General features: G+C 39.1%; 1 protein-coding gene across 2 annotated transcripts in view; it reads left to right on the top strand.

Moving 5' to 3' along the window:
• The window catches only part of NOL4 (nucleolar protein 4), a 189,167-nt gene that overhangs the window by 39,728 nt on the left and 125,286 nt on the right, over positions 1 to 24,153 (top strand). For both annotated transcript variants that reach the window (XM_057364997.1, XM_057364998.1), the window contains exons 3-5: positions 7,137 to 7,248; positions 7,759 to 7,871; positions 12,444 to 12,576. In XM_057364997.1, coding sequence (XP_057220980.1) covers positions 7,137 to 7,248; positions 7,759 to 7,871; positions 12,444 to 12,576 — 358 coding nt within the window. The remainder of the gene's footprint in view (positions 1 to 7,136; positions 7,249 to 7,758; positions 7,872 to 12,443; positions 12,577 to 24,153) is intronic.

Genomic DNA, 24,153 nt, shown 5'->3' with positions numbered 1-24,153 from the left:
AGTAACCTTGAAAATGTGCAAAAGAGAGGGAGTGTCCTATTTAACTGGCAGGTTTTGTGCTCATTTTGGGTGCCTGTCTTGAATACAAGGTAAAATTAATGGGTTGTGTTCCTTGCCAGCATAACTTTTGGTAGATCTGCACTAGCAAATAACCTATTTTTGTGTGTAAAATGAAACCAGGARCTTTAAATGATACCCAAAGTATGCCAGACTGAAGGAATAGTTAATGTGGCGCTTTTAATCTCATCCATTTTCCCAGTTCCCAGGGAAGTTTACAAACAGGGAAAACATTGGGGGTCTTGATCTGGGAGATAATTCCCTCACAAAGGCAGGATGTGTGACACAAGGCCTGGCCAAGTCAGTTGCTCAGCAGGGGCACAGGTGACTAGGAAAATGTGGAAGGTGAAAAGAGCATGTTCCYCAGGGCAGAGGAAARTCGTGGTGCCCAAAGAGGCYCTTGGTTTCCTCTGGGTTCTCTTCYAGGCWCCCTAGCAGGTGGAGTGAAATGCTGATGCAAGGAATATGGTCAGGAGAAAGTACCAGGATCTYGTTGGGGCATGTCTGCTAGCATTTGCTGCTACAGCTTGGTGTCTAAGAGGGACTGATTTGCTTTGGGGTAGTACTTTTCACTCTGTGTTCTAAGGGAGTTATTTTTGTATAGGCATCCCACTCTGAAAGGAGAACTGTGGCATCAAACTGGGGATGGGGATGCATGGGAGAGAAGTGTTCAGGAAAAGAATCCATATGGTGTATTTGGGAAAGGCATGCAACAAGTGYATAGCAGGCTTTCTGTGCCTTTGTAGAGCTACATTTCTTGATTTAAACTATTCATCTGTGTCTACAATTTAAATACGGGTGCTGAGGGGTATATCAGAGGTGGGAGTAACTGGGAAAAGTTGTGGCTACAGTAGCAGCATAATGCAACAGGCTCAAGCTGTCAGGACAGCTCTTWGTGATTCAGTGCAAACCAGGAAAAAAAATAGCCTTCTTACACCTTTCAAGAAACTCAAATAGTCTGTGATGAGACTGAAGATGTAAAGCATCTGTTCTACCTCTCAGGCCCAGCTAYAGGTACTGTTAGGCCAGATGAAGTRATTAAACCCTACATTTCASAACAGATTYRATTTTCCWTATTTTGTTTTAATATCCATAAAAAAAAGGTATTAGGTTTTCATTCATTTAAACAATTGAGTAGGTGCCTCACCTCTCTATGTTATATCTGGACACATTTTCCCATAATTAAGCACATCATCTAGCTGAGAACTGTTTGTTTAAGTCTCATAACTACCTTAAGCACTATTTCTACTTGAATATTTTTACCTACCAAGGATGATCTAACATCTGTCTGTTGAGCCTACTGGTCACTGTGCAAAACATTGAAACATTGCAGCAGTGAACTTGAACAGTGARTGRGGGCTGTCMTGTCTGAGCAGGAGAAATRGGTTGGTTAATGAGACTCCCAACYCCTGAATGAAAAAAGAGCCACYGGGCTGATGAACTGGAAGAAKCAGCCTTGTAAAACATGGGGGAGAKTCTAATGTRTCAAGGGAAAGTAGGCTGAGACAAGACTCTGATCAGACACGTAGTACAGAAATGTATGACACCTATGGCAGAACAGGAGTCTTGAGTATGGGGCAATACCTGAGTTCTTGTGCCTCATCCAGCTGTTTTAGTAATAAATGTTTCTTGATTTTGGATCAAGCTTTTGAGCAGCTTCCCTCTCTYCTGTCAGTCTAACAAAAGCCTTTCTGATACTGAAAAACAGGGGGTTACCTCTTTTTCCCTCCCAAAACAGGAATGTGCTTGTGAGTCCCCTGTGAGCATCACACTGAGTGTGTTTTTCTTGGGGAATAATTTTCTGACAGGTTGCACTGTGACATAGCATCACTTCCTTCCTGATGAAACAGGGATAAAGCAGGTTTGGGGCTTGGCTAATTTCCATACAGGGCAGACCTTGTCCTTGAAAAAGAGGAGGAACTTGAGCTTTGTGCGGGGCCTTAGCACGCTTAAATTCTTGCATGCCCACCATTTTTGTGTGCATGGCAAAGCAGCAAAGCCCYGTACACTTTTATTCTATGGGCTTGTTCCTGCTTCTTTGCAAAGGGTGAGTGTTTAGTGTCCTGGCAATTGTCCCACTAGCAGGTGTTTCCTCACAGAAAGCAGCTTCTGCTATATGGGGAGAGGAGGGAAGGGAGCTGTGAAGTGCAAGTTTAGCACATGAGGGAACAGCATTTTCCACAGTGTAGCGGGGTAGCAAGCTCTTGATAAACCTCCCAGTAGTGATAGATCTGCTTTCCTATGTCAGCCTTCTATTCTGACCTCTTGCTGAGGAAAGGAGAGGGCTTCCCTTGGCTGGCTCGCCCTCCTGTCATCAAGAAACCAATTTCTGCCACCTGGTTTGATGGCTGTGGGCCCAGGACAGATTACCATCTTCACTTTATCCCTGTCTTTCTCTCTCTTTCCCTCCTCCTGGAGTCTTCTTTTGATCTTTTTTTCCCCCTTTAACCTCCTTAATTAAAAAAATACAAACACACACACAAAATCTCTGTTCTGACACGTTGTATCTTCCAGACTACACATACATCCTCCATGCTAATTCTTTAGAGGTTAATAGGTTCACTTGCAAAATTTCACTCCCTCTCCTCACACTTGTCTTTCCTACTCTGCCATATGTGTCCTAAAATCTGCCTTTCAGTTTAGGACTTGTTAATTTTCCAAGCAAAAATTTAGCTCTGAAAGCTACATCATCACAACATCCTGCACTTAAATAATCTGAGTATGGGAGAGCACAAAGGAAACTTTGCTTGTTGTCTCTGCCTGTAGTGATGCAGGAGGAATGAAATAGGCTTCTCAYGGGCAATTAGGACATTCATTGCTTAGCTCCAGTGTAAATCAGATTACATGCTCAGGTAGTGGATTACTTGCCTGTACTAGTTGTGCTTTTCATGGGATCCAATAAACAGGCCTAGACAGGCCTTCGTTGCTGGACAATGTTTGAGATGCCTTCTTATATGTCAAAATATATCAAAGACTTTCTGTGRAAGGTGAAATAAGATCAACATTTTTGACTCTGAAGCCACTGAAGTGAACTCATTTTCCTCTCAATTCAGAGTTAAACCTAAGTATTTGTAGGTGTGCATGGACAGTATTGTTAGGAAATGTTTGYTTCTTATCCTATAATTTCTGAGGCTAAAACAAATCCTGTATGATTTTTTGTGTTTTTTGCTTAATGCTCCAGATATGCTGTTTCTTCATCTATTTTTACAATGTAAAAAAGCATTTCTCTGTAAGAGCTATGCCTAGCGCACAATACCTAAATGCAAACTTTCCAGAATCTGCTTCTTTTCTGATTTCTCCTCAATACACAATACATCCAGTTATAATACATCTTACAAGCAGCAGAAGATACACTAATTTGCAAAAAAATACACGAGTAAGAGTAAGGAATTCCACAGAATACTTCTAGAGCGTCAAGACTGAGAAAAGTATACTTAATTAAAAAAAAATCCAATCCAAGTAATTTTATCAATATGGTAAATCAGCACTCATTGCTCTTTGATTGGAATGGGCATGTGCATGAGAAGTTTCTTGGAAATCATGCCAAAAAGATGCCAGTCTGATTTTTCAGTGTATGGATAAATAATGCAATATCTCCCACTTCATTCTTCTGGCTTTGTTTTTTGTAAAATATAGAAATGTGTGCATCTTAAAAATTTTGCTTTTGTGTGGACTTGCAAWAAACCAATATTCTTTTAATACAACGTATCACTGAAAAAGATGGTCTGGCTCTGTATTTTATTAGCTAATAGCCTTGAAAAGAGGTCTAGGGCCTGGGTCACTATAGGCAGTGACAGGATGCAGCATCAGCAAGGACTGAGTCATTACTGCCTTCCTTTGGATTGAATAAAGTACAGAAACCATTTTTCTTGATGAAGCCAGACCACAAAGGTATTTCTTTATAGTCACTTAGAAGGTGTCACAGGTCTCCATGTTGTGCTCTGAAACACTCATATGCAAGCCAGCTCCATGATCTACATCTGTACAGTCTTGTGCTCAACCTGGTAAACTCTATTGAGAGCTGACATATAGGATTTTGTGTTCAGCCTTGTGCTCATTTGGTTGAGCACTTCTTGGCTACAGCTGGTTCAGAGCTTGGYCACAGCAAACAAATGGCAATCTGCATGTTATAAAGTAGATATGAAAGCCAAACAAGAGTCTGCACTGTTGGGGATATGAAATTGTGGAGTTGGGGTGGGGGGGCAATTGGTAAGCTTTCTGCCAGTGAAAGTTGGAAAGAGCTTTCTTTTTCCTATATATTCAGGCAAAAGAATAAGGAACGCTGTGGGTTATGCCCCTTATGTATCTCTTTYAATGTGATTTCTATTGTGTTGTGCTAATTTATACAGGCTGAAGTCTAGGAATGTCAGTGATTGATTCAAATTATGAAGTAAACAGGGGAGGAAGTTGRTGAAATCTGGAGTTATTTAGGAAGGGCATCCTTAAAACTGTGTTGCAGTGGGAGGTTGGAGACACGAGCATCTGCTCTGTGGACAAATTTAGTTATAAAACGYGGTTCCCTTTTAGTCAGTGGAGCATACCTGTCAAATCTGGGCCTTAGCTCACTTTCTTTCCATGGAGGAATTTCATCTTGCTGGCAAAACTGGAATTTTGACAGACATGCTTGATTAGAATAAATGGAGCATTCTTAGCAAATGCAGGTGACTAATGAATCCATGGGTAAGCTCCATTAATTTCAATACGGTGCTAAACATGTTAAATGTTATGAGAGAGGTTGCTGTGTATGTGCACTTACCAATTTTTCCAGTGCTAAATTCTAGCTGATTTTAGGTTCTTTTTTTAGTTCCCATAAAGCATGAGTGTAACCAGTGTTTTCGTATTTAGAAAGGTAAATAAGCATCTGTTCTGTGGGTATAAAAATCAGGAAAAAACAAYATAAAAATATATTTTTAGTAGGATCACYCATTCAAAAGTGGCTTATTTAGTGCCTTCATTTTCAGAAAAAATTGTTTCAGGCCCAGAAAAAATYTTTGCCAATTTTCATCACAGAGCARTATTTGCTTTTATACTAATTCTCTCCCCCCACCCCCAATGAGATTTCTATTATACTAAGGACACAACAATAACAAGCAGCCTAGAAACCAATGTTATAAACATGATGGTATATTTTGCATTCCCGTTTTATACTGCATCATTTCTACGTATTGATGTGACACACATCACATCTACAAACACCAATTTAAACTCGACCTCTTTTCAAAAATACTGCCCCTGATAAATTTGGTCCATGGAGTTTTAGGAAATGAAAGTTTCAACACAGTTTAAGTAGGTGCCAAGCCAAGTGGAAGAGTGTAAGAGATGACCATTCCTCTTCATCTTAGCTCCCTTGTGAGGGGCAGAAGTGGTTTGGACAGTATGYGATCCCACTTACATCCAAATAAATAAAGTTATCTTGTCCTTTCTGTAGCCACACTTTCATACACACCACCTCCATTCTTCTTCACTTCCTGCAGAGACTCACATCAGCATAGTGGTTGATAGGAAATCAAATCCTGCTGAAGGCTTCACAGTAAGGAGCACAAGGAGGTTAACAAATCACTCTCTAAATCTCTCTTGCTTGGACTTGGTCTTTCTTTCAGGATTATCTCCCTGGTAAGATAGCCACCATAGTTGGAAAAAGAAAGGCTAGAGATTAATTACARCACTTGTACTGTTCAGTGTATATAYATCAACATATATAAGGAATCACAGAAAAGCCATAGTTTTGCCTTTTATTGGCTTGAAGACATCCAAGTTTGGATGTTTTCATCAAACTCCACCCATCTGATAAAACTGCTCCAGTGCGCTGGAATGGAACAGTTTCTGCTGATACCTGGTTTGAATGTYCCAAGACACCACTGTTGTTGTCCCTAGTTGTACACTCTAAAGTGTTTTTCTCTACTGTTTCTTAACGCCCTTTCAGGTAGCGCTGGGCTACAATTCGACTTTTCTTGGCCTCGTAACCTACATGAAACAAATCTATSTCTCTCAACCTTGCCTTGAAGGTTTCCTTTAGGTTCCAGCTGCCATGGTGGAATGGCACAGAGYCATCTTCTGCTTCTTAGCAGCCTTCCTGAAGTGTGGAGGGGAACTGAAAACCGTGAGGGGAAACCTCGACACGTTATTCCAGCTGCTTTCTTACCAGCACTGAGTAGAGAGGGATAATAATTTTTCTTGATCTGCCTAAAGTAGCCAGTATAAGATGTMGTTTGTCTGTGGTCAGAGAGTATGCTCTTAGCTCATTTTCAGCTTGGCACCAACCTCCAGGTCCTTTTCAGCMAGGCAAAATGTCTGTAAAGACAGATGCATCCTTGGGGGTGGGGGGATGAAATCTTTAAAACCAGCAACCACTGCTTCCTCCTCTCCCCTTTCAAAAGAGGAAAAAAAAAACCCCTCTGATGCCTGCTTATGAGTATGTGGTTTGAAACAATGACATTGTTGAAACGGGAAACAACTAAAATCTGTTGTTTCAAGATATTGCCAGGTAAAGCAGAGTCTCTAAAATCAACTGGKTCACAATTTCTTCAACTATTAGTAAAAATAACATAGGTACTCCAAAGTATAAACCCACAAGCTTTCGAAGAATACTTTCACAAAATGTACAAATACAAAGTTAAAATAATAAGGCAACCTTCATTGCTGCTAATGCCTTGAGTCCTCTATCTGTCTATGTATTGTTACGACAAAAATAAGTGGAACACATAAGACAAGCTCTTTCTTTTTTTGGCATTGGCTATAATAAAAAGGTCTCTTTTCAACTTTTTTTGGAAGCATTCCACAGTGTTATGTATGAATCTTTTTGCTGAAAGGAATTTGAAATGAACTGTAAACAGAAAACAACCCCCCTTTTGATATAAGTGGAATTTTGTTCAGTACCAGCTGTTAGTAGCCATTAAATGATAAGTAGGCAGATTGGAGAGATGTTTCTTGAAATCAGGCATAGTATGCAGAACATGCTTTCATTGTGCTTCCTGGAATTAAAAGATAATRTGCCTTATTTGGAAATATGATGATCAGGTCTGTTAAATCATGCTCAATCAGCTTACATAATAACATCTATATTTTGTTATTAATTTCAGATTTCAGAGACCTATGCCTTCCTACCGAGAGAAGCGGTGACACGATTTCTAATGAGCTGCTCAGAGTGCCAGAAAAGAATGCATTTAAACCCAGATGGAGCGGATCATAAAGGTAGTTTTAGTGTCAAAGAGTGGGATGTAAAGTAATTTTATTTCTAATACCCATTTATATTTTCCTAGCTTAAGTGAGGTTCATAAAAATTTGGTAGACTGGAACAGTTCAGTAAGTCAGATCATCTCATTTACTTAAGCTGGAASGTAGTGAATCTTCTGCTTTCTCTTAAGAATGGAGGGTAATATCATCTGCACCCTCAATAGAAAGATGATTTTATCTGGAGGAAATAATTTATTTTACTATAGAAATGTTTGTATGGGAGCTTAAGCATAAGAAATAGATAGGGTATGTTTGCTGTAGTCATTTAGGGTAGAAGAACTCATCAATTTTCAGGGTTTGAACTTAGCTTTCCTTTTTCTTCGGGAGCCTTCCATTTGTACAGCCTACAAGCTATTGAAAATGCAAAAGTTAGAACTAAATGACATAACAGTCTGACTTTGACTGCAGAGTAGTCTGACACTACTTCCACAATTAATATATGATGTATAATAACTATTTTTTTTGCAGATAATGGAAAACCTCCAACTTTGGTGACCAGTATGATTGATTACAACATGCCCATTACTATGGCTTATATGAAACACATGAAGCTGCAGCTACTAAATTCACAGCAAGATGAGGTAAAACCTGAAATCTTCCAAGTCTGATTTTCTGTTCTGGGGTCTTTTGTACTTGTCTTTGAGGTAGCCAGGAAACTGAAATGAARATGATTGTTGATCCCATCTTTATAATTTTGTTATTGAAACAGTCAGTCTGAAACCAAGACAGGGTTGTTTTCAAGTAATCAGGTTGAGAGAAAGTGTCATGACTTACGACCCTTATGTGATTGGGGATAGTGAGCTGTACTGTGAATTGCCTGAAGGTGCTCTTTCACTGGACCAGTGGAAAGGGTGATGGGGGCAGTGTGCTCACTCGAGACTGAGTTCTGTGCCCAGCAGTGACTTGCATTGTCTACTTCCAGAAACCAATACCATCAACAGCTGAAATGAATGCCATGGTGTTCTCAAGGTTAGCAACCACGGTGCAACACATTGTACTGACAGAGATGAAAGTCCTGGCAACATCAGTTGATATCTTTAAGGCAAAAAGCTCAATAATAAGAGTAGGAGTTGCTTTTGAAATTTTGAATAAAAAGGCAGAAAATAGCAGGAAGAGAAGTAGACTGAGAATCAACCTTCTTCATAGGGAATTTAGGTTGAATTGTATTTATTTCTTCTCAAAGATTGTTTGCTTTCTCTGATTTATTCAGTTTGCCCAGATCTTATGAAGTGCTTCATCAATTGACAGGCACATGCCAAATTATTTGTAGTAACCTCATTTTGCTAGAAATTTGTTCATTTACCATTTAAACTGCCAAATAGAAGCTCAGCTATGTGCCAGCCAAAAAGCAGTTCTGCATTCTGCATCATTCCATCCARCTACAAGATACTTTTTAATAAGAAAGCCTTCAAACACAACCTTAGTAGCTGAATTATGTCAAGACCCTGACTGACTTGTGCAGAGTCAGCCAGATTTGTTTTCCCAATAAGTAGATATGGGCATTGGTGGAGATTTCATGAATTAATCAGCACTCCCTAGCATGGGGCTTTCATCACTCTTCTAGAAATATCTGGATCCTTGTTTCAGTTTGGCCTTTTTAATTTTTTAATTGCAGAGGGTCTAGGGACAGATCCCCAACTCAAAGTTCTTCATACACAAATACAGCCTGGTTGTCTTTTTCTTTCTGTTGAATTTCCTAATTATTTCAGGGATCTGGAAGCAGGATTCCAAGTAGCAGGAGAGCAAAGGTTTTATTCTGTAGTAGCCTTAGGAATTAAAGGACTCCTTGGTTTGTACACCTTTTCCCCTTGAGAATTACTACTTCCATAACAGCATCAAGCACTCATGCTGGATCAGGACCACATGCCACAGAGCTTCTGTGGCCTGAATGTTTTGGTGCAGTCTTTCTGGTCTGATGACTGGAATTTTTGTTAAACCAGTTTTTCATCTAGGCAAGCCATTGGCAATGATATGGAGGCAGCAGAACTCAACATTACCTGGTATTTCCCTGCCCAGCTCAGTTTTGTAGCTCTGTTATTACTGTGTATGAAAATGCCTGCAGCAGTGGATTTATGAAAGTAATTTTTTATATGTTTTAGTAATAGTAACTTTTTTAGGACTGAGTAGGCACGAGAAAAGATCTGGATTTATGAAAGTAATTACTTGTGTGTTTTAGTAATAATGACTTTTCCAGGGCAGAGTAGGCACAAGTAAAGTTCTCATGAAAAAAGACCAGTTCTCAAGATAATCCTTATGTCTTTTCTCAAAGCAGAGTTCTGCCAAGGTTTTGAAGTTTTTCCCCCTGGATGTATATTTTTTTGCCCGAAGAACAAAATGGCAGTGAAAATGTAGTACAAAGTAGCAAGATTTCTGGTTCAAACTATTTCATGCACTTAAAAAACGGGCTTGGGTTTGTAGGAAAGGTTTAATCAATCATATCTGTATTCTTTGTTGGGGAGGGTGTGGAATTGAGACAGGAGTAAACTTGGAAGCTGGCACAGTGATTRAAAGCCTCCTAATTCTCTCATCCTAAATTCAACATTTTTAAGTTGAGCCATTGATGAGAGAGAAAAAGACTTCCTTTAAAAGAGCTCACCATGGTGTGGGATTTAGAGCTGTGCTGCAGCTGCTACAAAGATGCCAGTGGTTCTCAGCATTTGTTCCCATGYCCATGTGTCCATGCAGATTCAGATAGTTTGGGAAGTGAGGTGGAGGTATTCTGCAGTGCTGTAGGCAGAGGCTGCCTATGTGTGTTGTTTTATAACTATGCAAGTGTCAGCCACAGCACCCAATTTGGGAGCCCATCAGATTGCCTAACTTCAGAACTGAAATATGTAAGCTGCTGCTTSCTAGTTCCTGCAGGATTCAATGAAAAATACCCCTGTGTTTTAACAGAGACACAGCAGTCTAGAAGGTCTGGGGGAGTTTGTTTTCTTATCTTACTCTTTGAACAAGCAGAGTGCATYTTCCCTAAACCTCAGAACCATCTGGCATCTGCCCTGGCCTTGTCTGTCTGGGGCAGGAGTCTGGTGTGCACCACAGTTCATCTGTGAGGGTGGTGTTTGGGTGTTTGCTGCTGCTGTAACTGGGGTGCTCCTACTTTATGTAGGGTAAGACACACAAGTGCCTGCTAGAGAAACCCTCACTCTTCCGTTTGTTTTTTTTGCAAATCCTTGAGAACAAGGTATGCATATTTCCTTATTTGCCATTGTCCTGCTGTGGCAGGGCAGAGCAGCCTCACCTTGAGTGTTGTCCCATTCTTGCTCCTCAATAGCATTTGCAGTGCTTCATCTTGATTTAACATGAGTTGTTACTGCAGCRAACTTGCTTTCTGAAAACAAGAGAAATGTCCGTGCAGACTGGAAACATYGCTGAGACCCAGGGGAAGAACTGATTTAAGGGTCTGGCACTCAGAAAGAGGCAAGCAGCTATATTAATATCTGTAGCATCCACTTCACAACAAGTACACAGTAAATCATATTCTAGATTGCTGTTTTTCTAGGTCAATTCTGGTGAGCAACCCAGAAAAATAGTCAGAACCYTGTCTTATCTGGTTTTGATTAAAAAAGCAATTAAAAAAATGAATTGGAAAAATATTTTCAAAATATTTCAAATGTTCAGAGCATTCAAATTTATTTGCCATATTTTTTCTCTAAGTTCTTTAAAGCAGTTTTCCTCTGAACAAGAGTAACCATCTCGGAAAAGTTATTACTGAAAATATATTGCCTTAGGTTTGTACATTGCCTCAGCCATTTATAGAGCAAGACTTTGTAAACTTAATTTCTAATCTATGAGTGGATGTGTGAACTTCACTGGGACTGAAGCCACTGAAGTCAAACATGTATTTTAATATTTTCTGGACTAGATCCAAAATTGTTTTGCTTTTATAAATGGGGATAATGATCAGAATTTTTACTTTTTGCTCTTTTCATCATCCCTAGTTAAATGCTTTGTAATTGGASTTGATGGATAAATCATATTAAAGATGAATAATGTAGAATAAAATTGCAGTGATTCTCCKGTGATTATATTTTATTTGCCACTGACTGCCATGACCATGCTCCAGACTTTTATAAACTTTCTAATTTTCACACATGCTTCTTTAAATACAGTATAAGTGTGACACCATGTCAAGGGAGTTTGATCATGTATTCTTACTAGGTCAAGTTGCTGTTTGGAAATATCTTCCTATGAGTTTTTGTGGTTTAATCCCAGCCAACAGCTAAGTACCATGTAGCCACTTGCTCACTCCTCTCCCTGCTCTGGTGGGATGGGGGAGRAAAGCAGAAAAAGTAAAAATTCAGGGCTTSAGATAAGAACAGTTTAATAATTTAAACAAAGTATAATATACTACTACTACTGCTACTACTAATTGTARTGAAAATAGAAAAGAGAAAAGGAGGAATAAACACATGTGATGCCAAATAAAATTCCTCACCACTCACTGAATAATACCTATCCAGTCTCCCAGCAGCAATTGGCCCCCTCTGGCCAGCTCCTTCCAGTTTATATCCTGGGAATGATGCTCTGTGGTGWGGAATATCCMTTTGGGCAGTTCAGGTCAGTTGTCCTGGCYRTGCTTTYTCCTGGCTTTTTGTGCACCTGCYCACCGGMAGAACATGGGAARCTGAAAAGTCCTTGATTTAGAGAAAGCACTACTTAGTAACAACAAAAACATCAGCGTGTTRTCAACATTATTCTCATACTAAATCCAAACACAGCACTGTACCACCTACTAAGAGGAAMATTAACTGTATCCCAGCCAAAATCAGGACAGTGGTCATTCAGTGGGTTACCGACTTCCATGTGGGAAGGGTAAAGGATTCAGGCAGAGAATATAGGGAGRTCTCCTCAGCCAAATTTGAATAACAAGGTCTTGGTAAGGGGTCTCTAGTTACCAATTCTTTTCTGGAAAATACTATGGAACCTCTATGTAGTTCCTCACAGCTGAATATCAGATTATCATATCACATAAACTCTGTATTTTTCTTCCTCTTCTTGATATGCTCTGCTTGTTTTCTTATATAAACAAATATTTAGCGTGATTACACTCCACAACAGGCGTGAGTGTAACAAATGAGAAGAGAATGAACTGCACATAAAATGTGAACAGTGTGTACAATGTTTTCTGACWTGTCTCTTTCTATTTGCAGGATGAAAGTTCTATAGAAAGTGACGAGTTTGATATGAGTGACTCAACCAGGATGTCAGCTGTGAACTCTGACCTCAGCTCAAATCTGGAGGAGAGAATGCAAAGTCCTCAGAACCTCCAGGGCCAGCAGGATGGTAAGGCTCTTATTTTGTACAGAAAATGTGGCATTGCCTTGTCTTTTTTCCCATGCTGTGATTTCATTTAGAATTTGCTTTTCTTCATAGGGTGTTTCATTAGGTAGTTTGAAATGCATGTTCCCTATATCCCAGCATGAAGAAGAATTAACCTTTTGCAGGTTAATTTATTTGTTGCTTGGGCAACAGGTGAGTGCTTAGACCACTACATGTCAAAGTAGTATTATCTTACTCTTCCTATATGGATATATCTGTAGTTTGACCATACAAAGGCATAAGAGGAAAGGAAACTCAAACCTTCCTGAGACAACCCAGAAAGATGAAAAGGTTGTTTTCACAAGGAGGGAGAGTAGTGTAACAGAAGCTGGTTATTTGAGAGATAGGAACTGGGATGTGATATTCAGAAGAAAGGAGGAAARCAGCAAATTCCTATAGGGAAAGAGAGGTAATAAATGAGAAAACAGAGCAAGCAGCATTGTATATTTGAATGTTAATTATTTATTGTTTACAACACAAAGCTACTTATTGGTCAGAGATAAAAGCTTTACTTTTCATAGAAGATACATAGGTGTGTAATTTTTGGTTTCAACCCTTGTTATATATCCAGTTAAATRAGCCTGGCTTGGAATGAACTTGCTTCTGCATTATTTAGCTCACAAATAGCCTGTCTATTACAGGCCGTGACAATGGCTCATAGTGGCACAAGAATGCACAACAACCAAAGAACAAGTTATTCTATTGCTATTAGAAACAACACAATGGCATTCTGTACTTGTTACTTGGGAATTTCCTGATCATGCATGCCATATCAGAAGTGATTCTAATATTTCTCTTGAACACTAAATATATGGGATTTGACAGTTAACCTGGATTCTTTGCACTTGGTGCACCATGGTGAATTGCTAGCTGGTGAGATATTTAGGTGAAAATGGGTGTGGTGCAWAGTGGCTGATAGGATCTGGTGGGGGTTTGGATTTTCAGCCCGGTTGCTCTCCAGACAAATAACAGAGTAGGGTGTCTGTCCTAATTTGATAGGCCAGATTCTAACCACAACTGCTTTTTGTCTGAATGTCCTCAAGCTGACACATTTTTTTTTTCAACTTTTAACTTAATTTCTGTCTACATACATTCACTAAAGGAGCAGTTCCGATGCACATGATATATGAAAAGTTAGTTCACTTTCCTGTTGAAGTTTGACTTTTCAAAGGGATCATATATTATAGTAATACTACTAACTTAGAGGTTTCAGGGACACTTGGGAARGTGCCATTTTTTAATGTATCTGGCTTTCAATGCAATACTATGCTGTAGAAGTTTCATATATTTAGTTTCTTAATAATAATTGTATGCATGCATATGCCTGAAATAAAAATTATAGCTCAGTACAGTAACCTGTGAAGAAATGCCTGTCATACCTGTCTTAACACCTGCTGCAACCAGATTCATGTGCCACATCTAATCATATTAGAACCTAAGTATGAATGGTAAAATGCTGCAAATCTGTCACTTGCTATTTGAAATGTATGGGAAATAAATCCACTGTGGTCTTTGAACTTCAGGTAGTGTGATCTCACAGTATGGATTTAAAGCCTTTCCTTCAGCTTTCCTTCCCTTGCTCCCAGATGGTGCTTGCTTACCTTCCTAAGGCAATCCTATTTTTTGCTGCATCTTCTGGCTAAAGCATCTGCTGAYACAGAGATTTGAAATAGCAGCTCTCTTCCTGCTTCATGGTTTTCCTTTACTAGCTGTTGTCAGGTAGCAAACCTAAGTGTGGCTAGTTATAGCAACACTGCTGTTTCAGATGTGGGGGAAGAGGCTGAAGGAGGAGCAGAAAGACATGGGAGAGGGGGAGGGGAAGAATGATAGGAAAAGGCAGGAAAAAGGAAGTTTGGAAGAAAATAATGAATATGAGAGGTAGAGGAATGGAAGTTGGAACAGGAAGGAGGGAAAATAGAAGGGAACCTAAATGAGTTTAGCACCCCCTTTTGCTGTCACAGGCTGCATTGTAAAATTTTATAAATTTAATAATTATAGCATGCACACACCAAAATCATCACCAAAGCATGAATCTGTGTGTCTGAAGTGATTCTTGCTCCCATCTCTCAAGCATTCTGTATGTCTATAAAAGTTTATATCAGCCACCACATTCAGCCTATAGTTAAAGACACTTGGCATTTTCCTCATCTGAAATGTGTCTGCTGCATTCTGGCAGGTGAAAATTTGCTGTTGCATAAGGTTGCCTATGCACATGCAGTTGGGAATGGTGCCTGGGGTGGAATGGGACAGCACAGGTCTTCTGCTGCCCCAAACAAGCCCTTGTTGGGAGGATGATTTGCTAATTGGAATCATTAGGAAAACTGTTGCCTGGAGSGGGTTAAGGACAGCTCCAGTGTACCTAAAGGTGATGTGTTTAATCATTTTACTTACCTGGTTTTCCATGTGAGGAAGCATGAGAATATTTTGGGACATCCCCTGGTTTTTTTTTTCCTATGGATTTCAACTGATTTGGTACTAGAATATAACTGTGTACCCTAGAGGAATATAATAATGAGCTGGGCCATGCTACTGAGGGATAGATGGAGGTTCCTCTTCCAGTTCAGTTTATCAGAGCATCAGAATGCTGACTCTGTCTATGCAAAAGAAATAAGATGRTTTCATAGTCTCATCCCTCAGTGCTGTACTTGCATCCTATTTAGACAAGCATTTGTCTTTGGGAGTCCATCGCAGAGCTCATACTGAAAAATTTGACCTGAGGTTTCCCARTTGGGAAATCTTCCAGTCCAATACTGTGTCCTGTTTCTCGTAGTTTGATTGCTTGAACCTATGTAGAATAAAGGCAAGTATGAGAGCRACTTAGAGTATCAGCTGAAAGCAATAGACTTCTTCACCCAGAAATGCCATGGTAGGTGAGAAAAATGCTGAGGAGGAAGGGCACAGAAACAGAAGGTGCTCAGAGTGGGTGGTGGTACTGCATAAAAGTCCTGGGCTCTGCAAGTGGACTGAGGCTTCATAATACTGGTATTAAGCTTATTAGGTGAAAAGGGTACAGGGAATTAAGGAAGTAATGAAAAGTGTGGAGAGYTGGAGAATTAYATCCATGGTACTGAAGTTGCTGCAWTACCACCAAGGACAGTTCCCACTTTTAATTAGCCTTTGTATGYTTTTAAATAACAGGGTCTTGGGTCACACCTGCTGGTGAATGGCTGAAAACAGCATCCTAAGCACCTGCAGGGCTGCTGCAGCTATGGGGTAGGAGTTGGAAAAGGGCTGCAAGTCATCCCTGGGGAGTTAGAAAAGGAAAGCAGCTCTAATTTGCWATTGGTCCATTCCCCAGCTGGGAATGGGGTATGGCTCTCTGCTTCCCAGTGCCTCAGAGGTGATTTYTCCAGCAGCCAGCTAGATAATAGAGCTGGATAATAGAGCTGCAAAKTGCTGATGTGTTTCTTTCTCTTTTGCTTGCCTCTTGCTTGCCCCTATTTTCTTGCTTCCCTAGACATGACACAGTTCTGTGTCCTAAGCTGGTTCTTTGGAGTGAGCCCTGTGTACAACTCATCGGCAGACAAAGCTCCCACCTGAGAGCTGTCTTTAATTCTCCTTTCTCTTCATAACACTCTCGGAACTCTGATGTTGCTGGATCAAACCCTTTTCCTGTCTCAGATCACAGAGAGCAGGCAAGGCTTGTGAACGGATTTGGAAATAAAGGAATTTTTTGTCTTTCAAGTTAGTGGTCCAACCTGTTAAAAAAAAAAAAAAAATTGTAGTGAAAACTGACCTCTWGATAGGTGTTCAAAGGTTCAGCAATAGCTCCTACCCTGAATGAAAATGGGACTTTTGTTGCCCTTGCCTGTTAGCTGGAGCCCTGTGCAGAACAGCTGGGTGTGTTCCCCTCCTCRCTGTGGTAGTTCATTAGTTACCAAGACATGAGATGAGTAGGGGGTTGCTCTGATTAGGGGAAATTAAAAACATGTACAACTCTAGAAGTGAGGAGAGTTAAGTATAAATTTGACTTTGCAATTTTTCTTGTTTCTTTTTACTATGTGAGCTATCAAATAAAAGTCAGGGATGAGACTATTTGACTGTAACTCAGTGAAAGATGCACGACTTATTTATTTTCAGTATTTCTCACGGTACTGAGGTATATCAAAACATATCAGTGATTAGTCTGGATTTAGGTGGAGGGACTGTTCTCTCCTCAATCTAGTTTTTAGGAAAGTATAGTTACATGTTTATACGTATTCATATAGAACTGCCTCTCACRGGCACTGTATGGAGACTTTTAGGTGCTTATAGGAGCTAGATATGAAAAAATATATCAGAATTCAACCTTTAACAGGGCTTGCATTCTCAATTTAGATGTAGAGATTCATAAGGTTTCCCTGGTTGTGTTTTTTTCTAATATCTAGAAAATKGAACAATAATACTGTAATGCAATGGAAGATTATGTCTTCCAGTAGTTTCTGATCTCTTGGATGGCACCAGTTCTCTTTCCTTGGCATGTTCAAATTGCCACGTTTTACATAAAATAGATGTAGGAAACCTGGCTGTCAACATTAACTATTCCTTTCACTCATTTGGTGTTTGTGACAGATACAAGTATTGGAATCAGTCATCTAAATACCTGTTTTCTGCATCAAAGCTATAATCTCCACACAATGGCTTCACCTGAAATAAGTAACATTAGCTGATTAAGTTGTCAAAACTGACTGTCTGTGCAAGAGTGCAGACTTGCTGTTGATTTATCTTTCTGAACTAAGTCCAAGCCAAGAGTTTAATCCATCTTTTTATTCCAAACTTGTACTGTTGTACTTCTTTCTGCTTTTGCCTTTATTCTGCTGAAAGCTGGACTCCGTGTCTTAAAACATTGACTTTTCTTTCTTTTCAAAGCAATTTAAGTTACAGATACATGAGTCCAAGCATCAGGTGCAGGCCAAAGTGAGGACACACTGGTGAAAGAGCATAATGGAGTAAATTGTCTCTGCTGTTATCTATGTATTGGCCCTGCTCTTGATCTTGAGTAAAGTGAGTGGTAGCAAAGCYCACATGAGAGCAGATGATTCCCAGAATTAAATCCATGGCAACCTTTTTTTCTGGTAATTAAGAATTTTCAGTGGAAATGTTATTTTACATTAATTTACAAAATCAATTTACATCAAGAGGTATTGTGCTTTTAATTTCTGCTCAAGCACAGAAAGGTTTTACAAATGTCCTTTTTCTGTATGAGGTCTAAGCCCACTTGACTTCAGTAAAGGTTRGCCAAACTCTTTGCAGAGTTTAAATGTCTTTTACTAAAATGTTTACTTTTTTATTCTTCAGACAAAGCACGTGACATTTCTGTGGTATATGGGATAGATTGAGATTATCATATAAAGTCATAAGACCTTAATAAAAATATTAAAAATAAAACAAAAACCAGCCTGCCAGTTTTCCTAGATGGAATGTCATATACTTTTAGGAAGACTTTTCATTTTAGGGACTTTTTATGACTTGACTGGTTTGATTTGCAATATGTAGATCCATATTAAAAAAGCTATAATGCTATTAGAGCTGCTTATTATGCTTATACTTTATATGAGACATTGGACATGCAAAGTTAATAAGCATTTTATTCTAATGAAAAAGTTAATTTTTGCTTAATAGTGAGGATTTGGGCTGATTAAGAGTGTTAGCTTATAAAGAGGATAAAAAAAACATTACTTTTTTTTTATCGGTGAAATGGCAGACCAATTAAAATTATGATTGAGCTAGGACAAGGAAATCTGACAATTTTATGATATATTCAGCCTTGTTCAAGCCACTGAAATTTGCAACATTTTGGGCACTAATCTCACTTCTTATGAGTAAGAGTGAAACAAAAAAATACTAGTTTTCTGAAAKTGAAGATCTGAGATACCTGCCTGTCTCATGGCAGTGGGAAAGGAGTACAAAAGGAGTACAGAAACAAAGGTCTTCTGTCTCTACAGCTGTTGATCTGCCACCTTTTGGAAGCACCAGCTTTCTTACTGAGTAAAGCAAAAGACTGTGCACTCACACATATATGTTTCTGAGTAAGTCTGCAGGCTGCACTGAAATGTGTCACAGATGTCAAAATCACAGAGGTTTCTTTAGACAAGGAGTTTTAGTTATAATATGTTGCTCTGTCTGAGAAAATCAGTTTCATCTTCACCTAAGCGGAGTCAAAGTGTACCTGAAACTGGCATGTAATGCTATTTGCTTCAGTGGAACTACACCTGGAGGGATTTGGCCCATCAGATTTGGTTTGATGGATTATTATTTGCRTAAATCAGTGTATTGTAGTGGAGGGTGTCCCTGCCTATGGCAGSGGGGCACAACTACATGATCTTTAAGGTTTCTTCCACCCAAAACATTCTATGATTCTGTGATTTAAGAAAGAGGAGAGAAATGGTGAAACATAACCACAAAGACAGAATGTTTTGGCAATCTAGTTTCAGTGGTGTTTTAACGACTGCTTTAGAAATGATACCTTATCAGTGCAAAAGGCACTRTGAGTGACACTGTAATGACATGAGCAGTGCTACAGTGTCACTGACAATGAATTGTGCTGAGCTCGGGCAAGAGCTTGAAATGTTGCTGCAGCTGTTAGAAACTTTCAGCCCTTAGGATCATTAAGGAAAACGGGATGGAATTTTCAGCAAATCAAGTATTTTAATGGACTGGCTGCTGATGAGGCAGCTGCTGTGTGCATTGTCATCAGAATACTGAACTCATACATGAGACGTTTCTATTGTATGAGAGATGAAAATCTTCCTTTGACTCTCTACACAATTCAAATTTGTTCAAAATTAATCATCAACRTTTCTCAATGAACAGCATTCCTTCCTTCTGGACCTACCTAATCATACAATGGTCTCAAACCAGGATTTGGACATGAGCACGCATCTCACTGAAGCACAGCAAATGGATTGCTTTTATAACTGATTCTTTTAATATGTGGAGTTCTTGTATTTTCATTTGCTAGTTGCAAGCATCTCATGAGTTGGCTACACTGAATATCTTCCTCCATTCCATGTTACTTCTGTGTGTCTCATTCTATCTCACAATAACTTGTGTTCTTTTTTTTGACATGTCTCTGTTTGTTTCTTATCTTATACTGTAATTTGCTTTAGAGACTAAAATATTATTAAACATGAATTATGCATTGAGCAGGCTCTCTGCTAGAGCCCGAGTGGTCTCTTGCAACCAGAGAACAATCTTGTTCCCCGCACCACCCTCCCAGCTGCACAACTGTCACTTTCTATTATGCTTAGCCTTGAACAATTGAGTGTGGCTTGTAATGACAATAATTGCCTCAAAATTGTTTGTCATGTTTGCCTTGTTAGCAACAAACTACTAACTGTTGGTTACAATCAGGTTCTCAGCTATTRCTCCATAATTGCATCAGGGAATACTTGCAGCCAGTAATAGCTGAGAAATTAGAATTATCTTTTCACAAGTAACGCTAAAATGCTTGCAGACCATTCACTCTATTCACAGCCACTCATTTTTACATCCGCAATCTAGTGGTAAGTGAAGCCTACCCTGTGTAAAAGGCTGGCTGCAGACCTGTATCCCTTTGCAGCTTCAGAACAATTGTATTAGTGTTGTGCAGGTCCTGTAACAATAGATATTTCATTTTGGCAATAATACTAACCAACCAAGCTATCTCTTCTTTATGCATGTCCTAAAGAGAGTCTGCTTTTGATTTCAGTGTGTAAGTCCTTTTAACTAAGCTTAGCAGGATTTCTGAAAGCGTTGTTTGGTTTTGGCCTATATTCTTTGGTTTTTTCCCCTTATCTTGGAGTATCTCAGGCTGTTCCTGCCCATTTCTCTTAAAAAATAAAAAAATAAAAAAGTCAAACAAAAAACAAAGGAGGGGCATTCTGCTACAGGGATTTGGTTTTGCTTTCCAGTAAAGGCACTTTATCCATTTTATCCTTTCATATSTACCAATTGACTTATGTGCACAGATTGCTTGATTTAATTTGTCTACTTTCTTATAGGATACGTGGAGGGGTTTTTCATAGCTACTGTTGCATGCTAGGCGTGCTAGGCATTGACTGTCCTTTTTTTCCAATTAAATTTACTATGGAATAATAGAGCATCTTTTTTCAGGAAAAGGAATGTAAAAGAATATGCTTTAAAGAAAATTAACTTTTGCCATTGATTCTTCACTGTTTTGTATTTTAATTAAGRAAGCTGTTAATTTATGGTTTTTTTCTGAACAGGAAATTCCCTGGAGACACTGGGCTGTCTTGTGAAAGATAYTTTTAATGGAAATTTCTTTGAAGCATTTCTTGTTTGATAAAATATTTGTAAGGCTGRATGTTTAAAATTAGTAGTAATTTTTTAACTAAATGCAAGTAGTTTGATTACAAAAAGAGAGAGATACTTTTTTTCAGCAGTGTAATTTTTTGTAATATTAAAACACATAGGAAGTGGTTATATATATTTTCCTGAAATTTATGAAGAGGAGTTTCCAAGTATTTGGTTAAATGTTGCCARATAGTCAGGGTATTTGTTATCCTGAGGGATGTGCCATCTCTGGCACTTCTTACTAACAGGAGGGAAGAAATGATGTTTAACCTCARTGTTTTTGCAAGCTTCCTTTCTTGTGACACGAATTAAGGAGTCAGTTTAATGCATCCCTGGGAGAACTTAGTAACTGCTTTGACTGAACTTCCAGCKGTTCTGATATTCCATGTGCTTTACTGGGTAGAGTTCCCCAAGAAGAACACAAAGTAATCCTTGTTAATAACCATCCAARATCCCTGCTATAAACTGTTTGACTTTTGTAAAATTAGTAATTCCTTCTGACTGGAAGGTGGAGTTCAAACCTGTATGCTTAGCTTTTTGTCTTCTGAATTTCTCGTAAGTGTAGACATTGGCAGGGAGATTTAAATGAGATCATAAACCAGAAAAAAAGCATGTGATTCACTAGCTGCTTTTAAATGASRCAACAGTAATACATACTTTGGGGMAATAATTGATTAGAAAATTTGATTTTTTGCTTTGAGAAACTGTAATAAAACCATKATATCAACAGACCAATCTTAAGAGTGATAATTGCTATTACTAGTTTGATAGGAAAAGAAATTAAGAGATGCAAACTGAGAATAGTTTTTATTTTTTCCTCTGCAAAAACAAAACAGAGAGATGACATTTTGGTKACATAAAGTTACTGTTCCAAGAAGAACAAAAAAAATGAAATATAATAAAATTGTAATGACTTAATTGGCAAAGACATGCAGTAAGTTTGTTATGTCACACTATTTAAGTGTCTCTTGGATGGTTATTCTGAAGGGAGCTGATGCTGCAAACTGTCAAAGAAAGAATGGCAAGATGGAACTGCATGATGTGGGAACTCTTAATGTGGGTTACTTGGAATGGAAGAAATAAGTCTTCTTCAAAAGGAGGTGGTACAAATATTGAGAGCAGCAGGGTGGTCTAGAGAGATAGAAAGTAAGCAACCAGTGCTTTAAAATCAGTTTTTAAATGGACTCCTTGCATGTGTGTAAARAAGCTATAATTCTTAGTAAGAGTCTTTGAACAGTTTACAGGTCTGCTTTCTAGGATTTCTGTTTGTTTAAAAACAGTTGGTAACTTTTAAGAGATATCCCTCTGAGGTAACTTCAAGGATTGTATTTGTACCCAAAGTTTGAAAGAACTTTGTCTTTTAGTTCTTGGTTGGTTTTAAAATATTTCATCCAGCATGATTATCTCCAAAATATATGGATGCAATGAAAATCTGATTAAATCAATCATGAGAATTTCTATGAACTCCAGGGGAGAGAAAGTTTCACCCTGCATGTTCCTAATAGATTCTCTGTAGCTGAATGAATCCTGAAGTGGTTATTGTGGGCAATGAACTTGCTACTGTCTCTTTAATTAAATGTTCAGTACAGTTTATACAATGATAATAAGCTTTAATTCAGCAAGTTAGCCAAGCTCTGTTTCTGTGTCTTCATTTCTTTTTTTTTCTGCTACATTTCTGCAGTTCTGTACTAGTTATGTGTGCTCTCTAGGAACAGTTCATCTGAGATTCCTGGAGCAGGCTATAATCCCTGGTTATTCCTGTATGACTGTGATCATAGACTTGCAGTTGTACATATTATTATGTCTTCTGCAAATATTTTAATTAAAGACATGGGTGTTGCAAAGCCTCTTAACAAAGGCAAATATTTTTCTTTTCCCTGAATTAGCTACTCATCAGTGTTTCTATTCACCCCCTGGAAAAAATGGGATCTAAAATGATTGCTTGTTCTAGGAGTTGAGGAAATGGTGGTGACAGCATTRAAAGATAAGTGGCACAGGTAGATTTCAAAGAGTGAAACAGCAGACTGGCCAATCTTTTCCCAATGATTCAAGAAAGAATTCTTGATTCTTGAACTAAGTTATCTCTGTTGGTGTTGTAAAGTATTGATTTCAAGAGAAGCTTACTTAAATGCAGCTTTTCAAAGAAAAGGGTAGGCATAGTAAAACTATTATTTTTCTGAGAAACAATTCTTCACCACCTAGGAAACTCTGTACACTGCTGACCTTTTACTGGCAGCTCTGATGCTATCAAGGCCATGCAGAAAAACAGGGTTTTTTAAGAGCTTCTACTGCACAGATGGTTAACTAGGGTGGGTAGTGGTAGCCTATTTGTCTTTTCTGTTTCTTAAAAACTCTTCCAGTGTAATGCTTGGTTTTGAGTAGTCTACTTCATAGAATCATAGAATCATAGAGTCATAGAATCATAGAATCATGGAATCATAGAATCACAGAATCATAGAATATGCTGAGTTGAAAGGGACCATCAGAATCAATCATCAAGTCCAACTCCTGGCCCTGTGCAGGACACCCCAAGAGTCATACCACATCCCTAAGAGCATTGTCCAAACACTTCTCAAACTCTGTCAGGCTTGGTGCTGTGACCACTTTCCTTTGGAGCCTGTTCTAGTCCCCATCCACCCTCTGGGTGAAGAATATTTTCCTGATATGCAAACTAAACCCCTCTGATGCACCTTCAGACCATTTCCTCATGTCCTGTCACTGGTTCTGAGAGTGAAGAGATCAGTGCCTGCCCCWCTGCTTCCCCTTGTGAGGGAGTTGCAGGCTGCAAGGAGGTCTCTGCTCAGTCTCCTCCAGGCTGAATAAACCAAGTGCCCTTAGCCACTCCTTGTATGGCTTCCCCTCAAGGCCCTTCACCATTCTCATGGCCCTCCTTTGAATGTTCTTTAATAGTTTAATGTCTTTTCTGTTGTGGCACCCAACACTGCCCCCAGCACTCGAGGTGAGTCCTCTGCCCCAGTTCAGAGCAGAGCRGGTCAATCCCCTCCCWTGCCCRGCTGGTGATGCTGTTCCTGATGCCCCCAGGACAGGGTTGTCCCTCCTGGCTGCCAGGGCACTGCTGGATTGTGTTCAACTTGCCATGGACCAGGATCCCCAGGTCTTTTTCCCCAGCACTGCTCTCCGGGATCTCATTCCCCAGTCTGTAAACACAACCAGGACTGCCCTATCCCAGATGCAAGTTAAAAGTAGTCTATGTGGCAGTTCTGTTCAATTTATGGCTAACTTTCAGGACTTCTAGTACATCTAGTA

Source organism: Malurus melanocephalus, unplaced genomic scaffold, assembly GCF_030028575.1.
Source record: "Malurus melanocephalus ecotype Western Australia unplaced genomic scaffold, MMel_1.1 scaffold_46, whole genome shotgun sequence".
Classification (NCBI taxonomy): Eukaryota; Metazoa; Chordata; class Aves; order Passeriformes; family Maluridae; genus Malurus; species Malurus melanocephalus.
The sequence above is the reverse complement of the archived record's forward strand: the minus strand, read 5'-3'. Positions and strand labels throughout refer to the sequence as shown.